The sequence below is a fragment of the Heptranchias perlo genome, chromosome 2, assembly GCF_035084215.1.
Source record: "Heptranchias perlo isolate sHepPer1 chromosome 2, sHepPer1.hap1, whole genome shotgun sequence".
Taxonomy (NCBI): Eukaryota; Metazoa; Chordata; class Chondrichthyes; order Hexanchiformes; family Hexanchidae; genus Heptranchias; species Heptranchias perlo.
Genome location: NC_090326.1, coordinates 133,642,760 through 133,657,260, shown reverse-complemented (window position 1 = coordinate 133,657,260; position 14,501 = coordinate 133,642,760). Strand labels below are relative to the sequence as shown.

Below are 14,501 nucleotides of genomic sequence, written 5' to 3'. Positions count from 1 at the left end.
GACTGCTTTAATAATGTAAAAGTGATGTCTGCTGGATCTTTGGAGACTTCATTAAAAAGGTTTATGGAGATACTTTTCCACCAGTTGCAGTTATGCTGCAGCCAATGTGAAACCCAAGCAATGTGAACCTACTCCCTCAATCAGTAATACAGAATAACTGGTCTATAAAGAGCCATTTCAGGAAGGCTGAGCAGTCCAGTGAGAGACAGTTACAAGTGTTTAGGCCTAACTGATACAGCAGTTCTGATGACTATTTTCCTAAAGTGATGTTTCTTTGTGGGTTGCTTATCTTTGGCTTTCTGCTGTTTTTTCACATCTACCCACTCACTGTGGCCTTTTGATGGCTGACAATTTAAACCAAATCCAATTAGGCACTTTCATGATTAAATTTCTTTTAGCTAACTTTAAATTTCTCAGTCCCACCCTTACTTTAATCTTTTATTACATGCAATAATTGTGAGGGCCCAGACTGGATTGTATTGTGCAAATTCTACTTGGCTGTATTTTGTTTCACCTCCTCATGGTAAGAATCTGCAGTCACTGACTATGAATAACACAGGTGGTGCCTTGTTTTAATATTTTTATTAGCTGGTTATACTATAGATTTTGCTTTGATGCAAAACAGCTTTGGCTCCATATCAACACTGTAAGATTTGCACAGAGAGCAATTTAGTCATATCTGCACTAAAAAAACATTCCTGCATCTAAGTAATAGACAGTGTCAGAAATAAATTATGAAGTCAATAAATATTTCAGGTTAAATCTCAGACTTAAATTAATCCAGATGCTGTGGTTCTTAATCTTTCTATTCTTTCTTTGTGCCAAATTGCTGTTTCATATTTACAAGGATCAAGCAAATTCTTTTGATCATTGTTTAATTGCAGAAAATTTAGTATTCTGTGTTTATAAAATCATTCATTGTATTACTTTCGCTGCTCTAAAAATCCTGGTCCAACTGTAGTTCAATCAGAATTCAATTTTTCATAATTTGTAAAATATCTTTGCAGCACTGAATTAATAACATCAACAGCCAAGTTCCAGATTTGCTTGGATTTTTCGACTTTTTAATCTCAGAACTTCTTCCAATTGGCAGGACAGTGCTTTCTGCTGGCTAGCTGAACTCTTCTGCTCCCTCAGTGACCACAATCAGTATGAAGCCTTCCCTGCCACGTTCTACTGCACTGTCTGCGCAGAGCTCAAAGCAAATTCTGGGTCCATTGAGCAGCCAAGTTAAGCGCTTGAATGTATGAACATATGGTGGCCCTGCTGTCATGAAATTTTATCTACTTCACTCCACTCACTTACCTTAACCCCTTTCATACTGTGAAGGGATAGAGGAACTGTATAGCATTAAGTAAAATGTATTCAAAATTCCCAAACTTACAGCCAACAGGCTGAGATGTGAAAGGCTGTCCTAGATATGGTTGACGAGACATTTTCTAAAGCTGTGCTATTATTTTGGATTCTTGAAAGCTTCACCACAATCGTTAATTAATTGTTTTGCTCACCATGATCAACTTCAGAAATACAAATGGAAACCTGTGTTTTAGGAAAGTGATAGTTGCAGTCAAAACGATTGTTTTAGCTATCTTAAAAATCAGTCGAATTTTAGAATCTCATCCCAGAAATTCGAACAAAATTTCACGACAATTCGAGCTTGGTGCCATGATAAAAGCATTTGTGGAAACATCATGAGCTGGTGAGAAATTGTCTTTGCCTAACACAGGTTGAAAAAAAGTTTACAATAGAGAAATGGTTTATGTTTATGACTTGACATATGATTTTTAAATAAAAGCTAATGATGTATATTTAAATTTATAATTACCAACACACAAGTCAGTCGGTGTTTCTGGATCACAAATTTTTTAACTGAGATTTTTGGAAGATATGTTTGGTTATCAAACAACCATTTGTAAAAAAAAAGTCATATTTTTCTAATAGGTTTCCAACTGGTTTGCAAATGCTAGGCGCCGCCTGAAGAACACTGTTAGACAACCAGATTTGAGCTGGGCATTGCGAATAAAGTTATACAACAAATACGTCCAGGGCAATGCGGAACGACTCAGCATTAGCAGCGATGACACATGTTCGGAAGGTATGGCAAATGAAGAAAAAGACCTTCTAGCCCCGTATACTTATAATAGAACATGTTTTTTTCATTAATTGGCACTGCCTTATTACAGAATGTTCTGTTATTTATGGATGTATCAGTCAACCCTCAGTCCAACAAACGTTGTGCTCTCTAAAGAGAAACTAAAATGTAGTGATAGGCAAAAACGCTACATGTCCAACATAATTTGATGCGTAGTTAAGTACAAATGATCTTTTAAGGAAGTCGACGACATTTTTGGCTCCTGCTTTGTAGGTTCCTTTATGTCTGAAGGGTATAATTAGAAATAACAATTAAAAAATGCATTTTATTTTAAGCAAGTTCAAGATGGTATAATCCCCAAATGTAGATATTTTGCATATTATCATATACCTAAGTTATTAAGAGTATCTTTTGGGAGGGGGACAATCTCGAAACAAAGCAAATTATAAGGCATCAAATCAAACAAACCCTCTAAGCGTCATATTTTCTTCTTTCCATTAAATTTAATGAAAAAGTAGATGAGAGTAAGCTGGTGAGCAAGACTGGCGAAAAGTATATAAAAGTCCCTTCCTTAGGTTTTACCACCACTCAGAGTCTTGGTTTTATGCAAAAAGAAAATTGTGAGGTTTTGCATGGGGGTGGAAATTAATACGAAAATTGAATTCATTACTCACAGCCAGACCTGTGAATTAGTTGTTTAAAGGAATGACGAGATTTCAAAGTTTCAACAGAGCACTGATGGAAATAGTGAGTGACAGAGTTGCGGGGTTTGTGGCCCCATTCATGATATTAATCTAATGATTCCCTCTGGGAGCCCGACTCTGTTTGGAGTCTCAACTGAACTCCCACTAGCAGCCTTGTCCCAACTTCTATTGACAACCCTGACTAGACCTGTCCTAACCTGACATAACTACCACTACAATGCATCAAGTATGTAATTATTTGTTTAATCCCATATGCACATCTCCTATTTTTGTGTCCATTGCACTTACATGGTTGAACAAGTAAGGCTATTTTCTGTATGGTGCAACATCAAACTTCCACCATCTTAAAAAAAACAGACTATATATGTCCTTCCTCTTCATAGTAAGTAAGGCTGATTTTCTTCACTTACCTTGGTCACCTTCTCCAAGTCGTGGGATATTTCGATTACCTCCTACCAAGTCTACAGTCATGGAGACTGAGCCCAAGCAGTAATTTGCTGCAACACTTTTTAGGTCCTGTTGAGATGTATGTGGCAGATGAAGTTGTAAGCTGGAGTTTTTTTCAGAGGCAAATGAGTGATACGAATAAAATAACCACGCACTCAAAGAGTTTGCCATGTGAAGTGGACAGATTGTTCTGTACTTGATGCACTTCAGATTTATCAGGAGTGTCAGATTGGTGAAGGTTGGACTGCCAGCAGGAGCTGGGTTAGGTTGGTGAAGGTTGGACTGCCAGCAGGAGCTGGGTTAGGTTGGCGAAGATTGGACTGTCAGCAGGAGCCGGGTCAGGTTGGCGAACGTTGGACTGCCAGCAGGAGCCGGGTCAGGTTGGCGAAGGTTGGACTGCCAGCAGGAGCCAGGTCAGGTTGGTGAAGGTTGGACTGCCAGCAGGAGCCGGGTCAGGTTGGTGAAGGTTGGACTATCAACAGGAGCCGGGTCAGGTTGGTGAAGGTTGGACTGCCAGCAGGAGCCGGGTCAGGTTGGCGAACGTTGGACTGCCAGCAGGAGCCGGGTCAGGTTGGCGAAGGTTGGACTGCCAGCAGGAGCCGGGTCAGGTTGGCGAAGGTTGGACTGCCAGCAGGAGCCGGGTCAGGTTGGCGAAGGTTGGACTGCCAGCAGGAGCCGGGTCAGGTTGGCGAAGGTTGGACTGCCAGCAGGAGCCGGGTCAGGTTGGTGAAGGTTGGACTGCCAGCAGGAGCCGGGTCAGGTTGGCGAAGGTTGGACTGCCAGCAGGAGCCGCGTCAGGTTGGCGAAGGTTGGACTGCCAGCAGGAGCCGGGTCAGGTTGGCGAAGGTTGGACTGCCAGCAGGAGCTGGGTCAGGTTGGCGAAGGTTGGACTGCCAGCAGGAGGGGTCATGTTGGCGAAGGTTGGACTGCCAGCAGGAGCTGGGTCAGGTTGGCGAAGGTTGGACTGCCAGCAGGAGGGGTCATGTTGGCGAAGGTTGGACTGCCAGCAGGAGCTGGGTCAGGTTGGCGAAGGTTGGACTGCCAGCAGGAGCTGGGTCAGGTTGGCGAAGGTTGGACTGCCAGCAGGAGCCGGGTCAGGTTGGCGAAGGTTGGACTGCCAGCAGGAACCGGGTCAGGTTAGATTGGGCTGCCATCAGAAGTAAAATCGCGAGCGTCAGCAGGAAGTTCAATGGGGTCTACTAGCAGGAGTTTATTGACTTTAGAATCTTAACTGCAGTCAATGTTTAGTTTGATTATTTCCTCTGAAAAACAGGAAATGCTTTCACTGATTGTTAGCAGGCTTTAGCCTGTACTTCATAATGTTAATAGGAGTAGTATATGCCTCATTGGCCATTGATGTAATTCACTAAGCCAACTGTCCTCTGGTGTCCCACCGAAGTAGCCATTCTTCATGTGTAAGCCCAGACAGTAAAAGTTGGTACACTATTTAACTGTGCAGAGTATCATAGCTGGGTCTGACCCTGTCCTTGCTGATCTCCCTACAAGTGCACTTTCCAGCAGGGGTCACTGGAGTGAGGACCCTGGCTCAATTTCCCCCCACTTAGCCTAGAGGTGCTGAGGTCAATCGGAGCACCCCTGCCACACACTGTGATCAATTAACTCAATACAGACTAAGGATTGTATTTGAGGCCTCTCTGTTCTTTATGGTTTAGTACCATATCATGGCAGATATTGATAACCAGGGCAGCCCGCGCAGCTGATGCATGATGATATCCTCCCCGAAGGATTGATGATTGGAATCTAATTGCAAGTGTATTGAAAGATAATTTGCAGTTGATAATCAGAAATAACACTCAATATTTATTATAGAATATTTCTTCCATAATTTCTTTCTACAGGACGTAAAGGGTAACAACTGCATTGAACTCCCACATCTTCCCAAACATCTTAAAGGGAAATACAGTATTTATTGCCTGCCTGTAACTTTTACCAGTCGTGCCTTGTTACTGTATTTTATGCTTTAAAACTAATAGCAGCTAAAGTCAATATGACATCATAGATTTCCACTCCGATGACATCATGGATGGTGATTGTTTCCATTCATGATTTTTAACGGAGTGCAAATTAAAAATGTCATAGCCGAACAAACGCAAACCAAAACGTCTCTTGCGAGGCTCCCTAACGAGGTGCTTGCCATCAAAGATGCTGTTTACTTTCTGCTGGTGATTGTGCCTTTCGTACAGTGTTAATTCACCACCTGATGGAAAACGACAGGCAGATCAGAACTGGACAGTTGGCTGATAAATGCTGTGCTGCCTTCAACCCTTAAACGAAAGTTAATAACTCCGTTGGGAAGGGTTGATCACCTGCCTCTTTTCAAAATAAAAATTCTTGCTGCTGGATTGTGTACAGTCCAGAGCCATTAAAACCATTAGATTGGATGAGGTGGCCTATTCCATGCCAGAGACCATGCTCTCCAATAGCATCGAGTTGTGGCCAGGCCGTTAGTCAGTCCTCATTGATTGGAACAACACAACAAGAGTTGGCAGAACCATAGAGCTGCTGCAGCTGCACATCAACATTCTGTATCAGCCCAATAAGTCTGTGCCGAATAGCAGCAGTGAAGCTTAAACTCTCCACTGTAGAGCTCTCTTGTAGACAGTATTGTTACCCATAACTCTCCTTGCATAGCCAAGTTCAAAAGCAGGTCTATCTGCTGAAACAAGGAGATTTTATTATGCACAAGAATCTCTGATTTTCTCCTTTCTATACTGTCATAAACTCTCTGAGTCTTTTCATTCCTCAAAGTCAATTTTATGAAATATTTGCCTTAATTACAGTCACTTTCAGCTGCATCTTATCGTTATGCTAACAAGTATACAAAAAATAGTTTTAAGGGATAAAATATGAAAACAAAGGTCCACTAAGAACCACTGGCAAGACTAGTAGATGGGAAATGGTGTGTAGAGTTTTCTACTGGTACTCTGTACAGACTTTTTGATACAGATGTTGAGATGTAGCTACAGCAACTCTTGTGTTCTTTCCAACTCACATTATATTCTTTAAAAGACTGCCAGCCTGGCCATAATCATAAATCTTATAGAGAATGAATTGAAACATGGAATAGGTCGAATGATTTTATTATTGCTTTGGTCATTTAAATTTTTCATTGAATCAAATATAAGACTTAAGCTAAAGGTATCAATAACATTTGCTTTACCTAACTCTTTTCCTGCAAGTTTTATTGCATGGTAGATAGGAGTACTAAAAACATACTGGCTTGACAGCTTGAATTTAGCTACAGCTTTGAACTAGAGTCATAGAATGGTTACAGCACAGAAGGAGGCCCGTGCCGGCTCTCTGTAAGAGCAATCGAGTTAGTCCCAATGCCCCGTGCTTTCCCCGTAGCCCTGCAAATTTTTTCCCTTTAAGTATTTAACCAATTCCTTTTTGAAAGCCATGATTGAATCTGCTTCCGCCATCCTTTCAGGCAGCACATTCCAGATCATAACTACTCGCAGTGTAAAAAAGTTTTTCCTCATGTCGCCTTTGGTTCTTTTGCCAATCACCTTAAATCTGTGTCCTCTGGTTCTGTACACTTTTTAACTCACACAGAGACATTCAAATAAAATGAAGGTAAATATAAATTTTCCATGGCCAGAATTTAATGTATTTAATAATTCCATTGATAAGAGTTATTGCATTGTGCTAGCAAAACATTTTTAAATGTGTTTTTCAATTTCAGCTAAATAAATGTTAAGATCCAAAAGTCTTCTACAGGCATGTAAACGGGTTGTAAGAGGAGAGGTGGGGCCAATCTGGGACCAAAAAGGAGATCTACTCATGGAGGCAGAGGGCATGGCTGAGGTATTAAATGAGTACTTTGCATCAGTCTTTACCAAGGAAGAAGGTGCTGCCAGAGTCACAGCAAAGGGGAAGATGTAGTTGAGATACTGGATGGGCTAATAATTGATAAAGAAGAGGTACTAGAAAGGCTAACTGTACTTAAAGTAGATAAGTCACCCAGTTCGAATGGGATGCATCCTAGGTTGCTGAGGGAAGTAAGGGTAGAAATTGTGACGGAACTGGCCATAATCTTCCAAACATCCTGAGGTACGGTGGGGGTGGGGGTGGGGGAGTGCGCGTGGTGGTGCCAGAGGACTGGAGAATTGCAAATGTTATACCCTTGTTCAAAAAAGGGAGTAAGGATAAATCCAGCAACTATAGGCCAGTCAGTTTAACCTCGATAGTGGGGAAAATTTTAGAAACGATAATCTGAGACAGAATTAGCAGTCACTTGGACAAGTGTGGATTGATTAGGGAAAGCCAGCACAGATTTGTTAAAGGCAAATCATGTTTAACTAACTTGAGTTTTTTGATGAGGTGACAGAGAGGGTCGATGAGGGCAATGCAGTTGATGTGGTGTATACGGACTTTCAAAAAACGTTTGAGAAAGTGCCGCATAATAGACTTGTCATCAAGATTGAAGCCCATGGAATAAAGGGGCAGTAGCAACATGAATACAGAATTGGCTAAGTAACAGGAAGCAGAGAGTAGTGGTGAACGGTTGCTTTTCGGATTGGAGGGAGGTGTACAGTGGTGTTCCCCAGGGGTCGGTACCAGGACTACTGCTTTTCTTGATATATATTAATGACTTGGACTTGGGTGTACAGGGCACAATTTCAACATTTGCAGATGACACAAAACTTGGAAGTGAAGTGAACAGTGAGGAGAATAGTGATAGTCTTCAAGAGGATATAGACAGACTGGTGGCCTGGGAGGACACTTGGCAGATGAAATTTAACGTAGAAAAATGCAAGGTGATGCATTTCGGTAGGAAAAATGAGAAGAGGCAAGATAAACTAAAGTGCTCAACTCTAAAAGGGTTAAAGGAACAGAGAGATCTGGGGGTATATGTACACAAATCGTTGAAGGTGGCAGGGCAGGTTGAGAAAGCGGTTAAAAAAGCATGCGGGATCCTGGGCTTTATAAATGGAGGCATAGAGTACAAAAGTAAAGAAGTCATGATGAACCTTTATAAAACACTGTTTCGGCCACAACTGGAGTATTGTGTCCAGTTCTGAGCACCGCACTTTAGGAAAGATGTGAAGGCCTTAGAGAGGCTGCAGAAGAGATTTACTAGAATGATTCCAGGGATGAGGGACTTTAGTTACGTGGATAGACTGGAGAAGCTGGGATTGTTCTCCTTGGAATAGAGAAGGTTGAAGGGAGATTTAATAGAGGTATTTAAAATCATGAAGGGTCTAGACAGAATAGATAGAGAAAAACTGTTCCCATTGGCGGAACAGTCAAGAACCAGAGGACATAGATTCAAGGTGAATGGCAAAAGAACCAAAGGTGACATGAGGAAAATCTTTGTATCGCAGTGAATGGTTGGGATCTGCCCGAGGTGGTGGTGGAGGCAGATTCAATCATGGCCTTCAAAAGGGAACTGGATATGTACTTGAAAGGAAAAAATTTGCAGGGCTACGGGGAAAGGGCGGGGGAGTGGGACTAGCTGGATTGCGCTTGCATAGAACTGGCAAAAACTCGATGGGCCGAATGGCCTCCTTCCATGCTGTAACCTTGCTTTGATTCTATGTTTTGATTGTATTCATAAGAGCATAATAACATAAGAAATAAGAGCAGGATTAGGCTGCGTGGCCCCTCTAACCTGATCCGCCATTCAATAAGATAGTGGCTGATCTTCTGCCTCAACTCCACTTTCCTGCCCTATCCCCATATCCCTTGATTCCCTTAGTGTCCAAAAATCTATCGATCTCAGTCTTGAATACACTCAGCGACTGGACATCCACAGCCCTCTTGGGTAGAGAATTCCAAAGATTCACAACCCTCTGAGTGAAGACATTTTTCCTCATCTTGGTCCCAAATGGCCGACCTCTTATCCTGAGACTATGACCCCTAGTTCTAGACTCTCCAGCCAGAGGAGACAGCCTCTCAGCATTTACTCTTTCTAGCCCTCTAAGATTTTTTTATATTTCAATGAGATCACCTCTCATTCTTTTAAACTCCAGAGAGTATAGGCCTATTCTACTCGATCTCCCCTCATAGAAGAACCTTCTCATTCCAGGAATCAATCTGGTGAACCTTCGTTGCACCCCCTTTAAGGCAAGTATATACTTCCTTAGGTAAGGAGACCAAAACTGTACACAGTTCTTCAGGTGTGGTCTCACCAGAGCCCTGTATAATTGCAGCAAGAGTTCCTTACTCTTATATTCCAGCCCCCTTGCAAGAAAGGCTAAGATACCATTTGCCTTCCTAATTGTTGCTGTACCTGCATGTTAACTTTCTGTGATTATGTACAAGGACACCCAAATCCCCCTGAGTACCTACATTTCTTAGTCTCTCACGTTTTAAAAAATATTCTGCTTTTCTATTCTTCCTACCAAAGTGGTTAATTTCACATTACTCCATCTGCCATCATTTTGCCTAATCACTTAACCTGTCTGTATCCCTTTGCAGTCTCATTACGTCCTCCTCACAGCTTACTTTCCCACCTAGCTTTGTATCATCAGTAAAATTGGATACATTACACTCGGTCCCCTCATCTAATTCACTGATATATGTTGTAACAGCTGAGGCCCAAGCACTGATCCTTACGCCACCCCGTTTGTTACAACCTGCCAACCCGAAAATAACCCATTTATTCCTACTCTCTGTTTTTTGTCCGTTAACCAATCCCCAATTCATGCTAATTTTTCATAGAATCATAGAAATTTACGGCCCATCCTGTCTGTGCCGGCCGAAAAAGAGCCATCCAGCCTAATCCCACTTTCCAGCTCTTGGTCCGTGGCCCTGTAAGTTGGGCGCTTCAAGTGGATATCCAAGTACTTTTTAAGTGGATGAGAGTTTCTGCCTCTACCATCCTTTCAGGCAGTGAGTTCCAGACCCCCACCACCCTCTGGGTCAAAAAAATTCTCCTCAACTCCCCTCTAATCCTTCTATCAGCTACTTTAAATCAACGCCCCCTGGTTTTTGACTTCTCTGCTAAGGTCCTTCCTATCCACTCTATCTAGGCCCCTCATAATTTTATACACCTCAATTAAAATCTCCCCTCACCCTCCTCTGTTCCAAAGAAAACAACAACAGCCTATTCAATCTTTCCTAATAGCTAAAATTCTCCAGTCCTGGTAACATCCTTGTAAATCTCCTCTGTACCCTTTCTAGTGCAATCACATCTTTCCTGTAATTTGGTGACCAGAACTGTATGCAGTACTCAAGCTGTGGCCTAACTAGTGTTTTATACAGTTCCAGCATAACCTCCCTGTTCTTATATTCTATGCCTCGGCTACTATAGGAAAATATCCCGTATGCCTTCTTAACCACCTTATCTATCTGTCCTGCTACCTTCAGGGATCTATGGACATGAACTCCAAGGTCCCTCTATTCCTCTACACTTCTCAGATTCCTACCATTTATTTGGTATTCCCTTGCCTTGTTTGCCCTCCCCAATGCATTACCTCACACTTCTCCGGATTGAATTCCATTTGCCATTTTTCTGCCCACCTGACCAGTCCATTGATATCTTCCTGCAGTCTACAGCTTTCCTCCTCACTATCAACCACATGGCCAACTTTTGTATCAGCTGCAAACTTCTTAATCATGCCCCCTACATTTAAGTCTAAATCATTGATATATATCACAAAAAGCAAGGGACCTAGTACTGAGCCCTGCTGAACCCCACTGGAAACAACCTTCCAGTCACAAAAACACCTGTCAACCATTACCCTTTGCTTCCTGCCACTGAGCCAATTCTGGATCCAACTAGCCACTTTCCCTTGGATCCCATGGGTTTTTACTTTTCTGACCAGTTTGCCATGTGGGACCTTATCAAAAGCCCTGCTAAAATCCATGTAAACTACATCAAATGCACAACCCTCATCGACCTTCTTAGTTGCCTCCCCAAAAAAATTCAATCAACTTAGTCAAACACAACCTTCCCTTAACAAATACCTGCAGACTGACCTTAATTAATCTGTGCCTTTCTAAATGACGATTAATACTGTCCCTCAAAATTTTTTCCAATAATTTGCCCACCACTGAGGTTAGGCTAACTGGCCTGTAATTGCTCGGTTTATCCCTTTCTGTCTTTTTAAACAACAGTACAATGTTAGCAGTCTTCCAGTCCTCTGGCACCACGCCTGTAACTATGGAGGATTGGAAAATGATGGTCAAAGCCTCCGCTATTTCCTCCCTTGCTTCATTTAAGAGCCTGGGATACACTTCATCCAGGCCTGGTGATTTATCTATTTTCAAAGATGCTAAACCCCTTAATACTTCCTCTCTCGCTAAGTTTATCCCATCCAATATTTCACACTCCTCCTCCTTAACTACAATGTCTGCATCGTCCCTCTCTTAGAATCATAGAAAGGTTACAGCACGGAAGGAGGCCATTCGGCCCATCGAGTCCATGCCAGCTTTATGCAAGAGCAAACAAGCAAGTCCCACTCCCCCACCCTACCCCCGTGGCCCTACAATGTTTTCCTTTCAATTACTTATTCAGTTCCCTTTTGAAGGCCATGATTGAATCTGCCTCCACCACCCCCTCTGGCGGTGCATTCCAGATCCTAACCACTCGCTGTGTAAAAAAGTTTTTCCTCATGTCACCTTTGGTTCTTTTGCCAATCACTTTAAATCTATGTCCTCTTTTGTGAAGATAGGCGCAAAGTATTCATTAAGAGCCATACTCATGTCTTCCGTCTCCACATGCAGGTTACTTCTTTAGTCACTAATAGGCCTTACTCTTTCCTTAGTTATCCTCTTGTTCTTTATGTATTTATAAAACATCTTTGGGTTTTCCGTGGTTTTACTTGCCAATATTTTTTCATGCCCTCTCTTTGCTTTCCTAATTTCCTTTTTAATTTCACACTTGCATTTTCCATGCTGCCCTAGGCTTTCTGCAGTATTGAGCTCTCAGTACCTGACATAAGCTTCCCTTTTTTTGCCATATCCTACCCTGTATGCTCCTTGACATCCAGGTGGCTGTAGATTTGTGAGTCGCACCCTTTTTCTTTGTGGGAACATATTTGCTCTGAACCTTCACTATCTCCTTCTTGAAAGCCTCCCACTGTCTGACACTGATTTATCTTCAAGTAGCTGTTTCCAGTCCACTTTTGCTAAATCACATCTCAGTTTAGTAAAATTGGCCTTTCCCAAATTGAGAACTTTTATTCCTGTTCTATCTTTGTTCTTTTCCATAACTACACTAAATCTAACTGAATTATGATCACTACCATCAAAATGCTCTCCGACTAATACCCCTACCACCTGCCCAGATTTGTTCCCTAAATTTAAGTCCAGAACTGCCCCCTCTCTTGTTGGGCTTGCTACATACTGGCTAATATGACCTCCAATCTCATGAACCCTAATCTTGTGTAACAACTTTTTGTGTGGCACCTTATCGAATGCCTTTTGAAAATCCAAACATACTACATCCACTGGTTCCCCCTTATCTATCCTGCTAGTTACACCCATCCTTTCACAATACCTCATTGACTCTGCCTAATCATATCTAAGAGGCCTGTTACTATGTTCTTAATAATAGATTCTAGCATTTTCCCTACTGCTGATGTCAGGCTAACTGGCCTATTGTTCCCTGTTTTCTCTCTCCCTCCTTTCTTGAATAGCAGGGTTTCATTTGCTGCCTTCCAAAACATGGGGATCGTTCTAGAATCTAGGGCATTCTGGAAGATCGAAACCAATACATCCACTATCTCTGCAGTTACCTCTTTTAAACCCCTAGGATGTAGGCCATCAGGTCAAGGGGATTTGTCGGCATTTAGTCCCATTAATTTCTCTAGTACTTTTTCTTTACTAATCTTAATTACTTTAAGTTCCTCACTCTCATTAGACCCGTGGTGCCCCACTATTTCTCGTATTTTTTTGTGTCTTCTACTGTGAAGACAGATACAAAATATTTGTTCAACGTCTCTGGCATTTTCTTATTTCCCATTATAATTTCTCCTGTCTCTGCCTCTAAGGGACACACGTTTACTTTCACTACTCTCTTCCTTTTTACATACTTGTAGAGGCTCTTACAATCTGTCTTTATATTTCTTGCCAGTTTACTCTCATATTCAATTTTCTCTTTATCAATTTCTTGGTCATCCTTTGCTGATTTCTAAAACCCTCCCAATCCTCAGGCTTACTACTCTTTTTGGCAACATTATAAACATCTTGTACTATCCTTAACTTCTTTAGTTAGCCATGGTTGGATCACTTTTCCCGTGGAGTTTTTATTCCTCAAGGGAATGTATATTCGTTGAGAATTATGAATTATTTCTTTGAATATTCACCATTGCTAATCTACCAACATATCTTTTTATCTAATTTCCCAATCTACCTTAGCCAACTGGCCCCTCATACCTATGTAATTGGCTTTGTTTGAACTTAAGACCCTAGTTTCGAATTTAACTACATCACTCTCAAACTTAATATGAAATTTTATCATATTATGATCACTCTGCCCCAGAGGACCCCTTACTATGAGATTACTAATTAACCCTGTCTCATTACACAATACTAGATCAAAAATAGCCTGTTCCCTAGTTGGTTTCTCGGCATATTGTTCTAGGGAACTGTCTCGGATGCATTCCATGAACTTGTCCTCCAGACTACTTTTGCCAATTTGATTTGCCCAGTCTATGTGAAGATTAAAGTCCCCCACGATTATTGCATTGCCCTTGTTACATGCTCCTCTAATTTCCTGATTTATACTCTGTCCAACACTATAACTACTGTTAGGGGGCCCGATGACTACTCCCACAACTGTGGCTGGAGATTATGTGATAATATTTTTTGTACATAATACAAATTTATGAGAATGACCTAACAAATTTGGGGATCAAAAAAATCTTCCAGGTGTGTTACTCCTGAAACCCAAAGAATATCCACACCAGAATTATACGCATGGGTCAAATGATAGATCTGAAAGTGAAAGTTTCCATAAAAAATGTTTATGTTTTAGTTTAGAAATAAAACATTGTGGCAGATTGCAATAAGGATTATATCTAAGTGTCCTAGGATAGAGCTACTGTGAGATTAAATATGAAATTTATTGGGATAGAATCCTGTAAGGATTAAAGTGATCTGTTAGAATGGAGCCTTCTAAATTTTAATGCCCTTCAAAAGCATAATAGATAAAGGAAGACTGCAAGAAATGTGTTGTCATATGGAAGAAATATACATAAACCTCTCTAAATTAATAGACATCTGCTTTTTGCATGATATCAGTCTGTTACTGTATTTATAAAGCTTAGATTAAAAATTTTTGATTT

At 41.4% G+C, this 14,501-nt stretch overlaps 1 protein-coding gene across 1 annotated transcript in view; it reads left to right on the top strand.

The window, feature by feature from the left end:
- The window catches only part of mkxa (mohawk homeobox a), a 51,815-nt gene that overhangs the window by 14,335 nt on the left and 22,979 nt on the right, over positions 1-14,501 (top strand). The window contains exon 4 of the mRNA XM_067999107.1: positions 1,942-2,095. Coding sequence (XP_067855208.1) covers positions 1,942-2,095 — 154 coding nt within the window. The remainder of the gene's footprint in view (positions 1-1,941; positions 2,096-14,501) is intronic.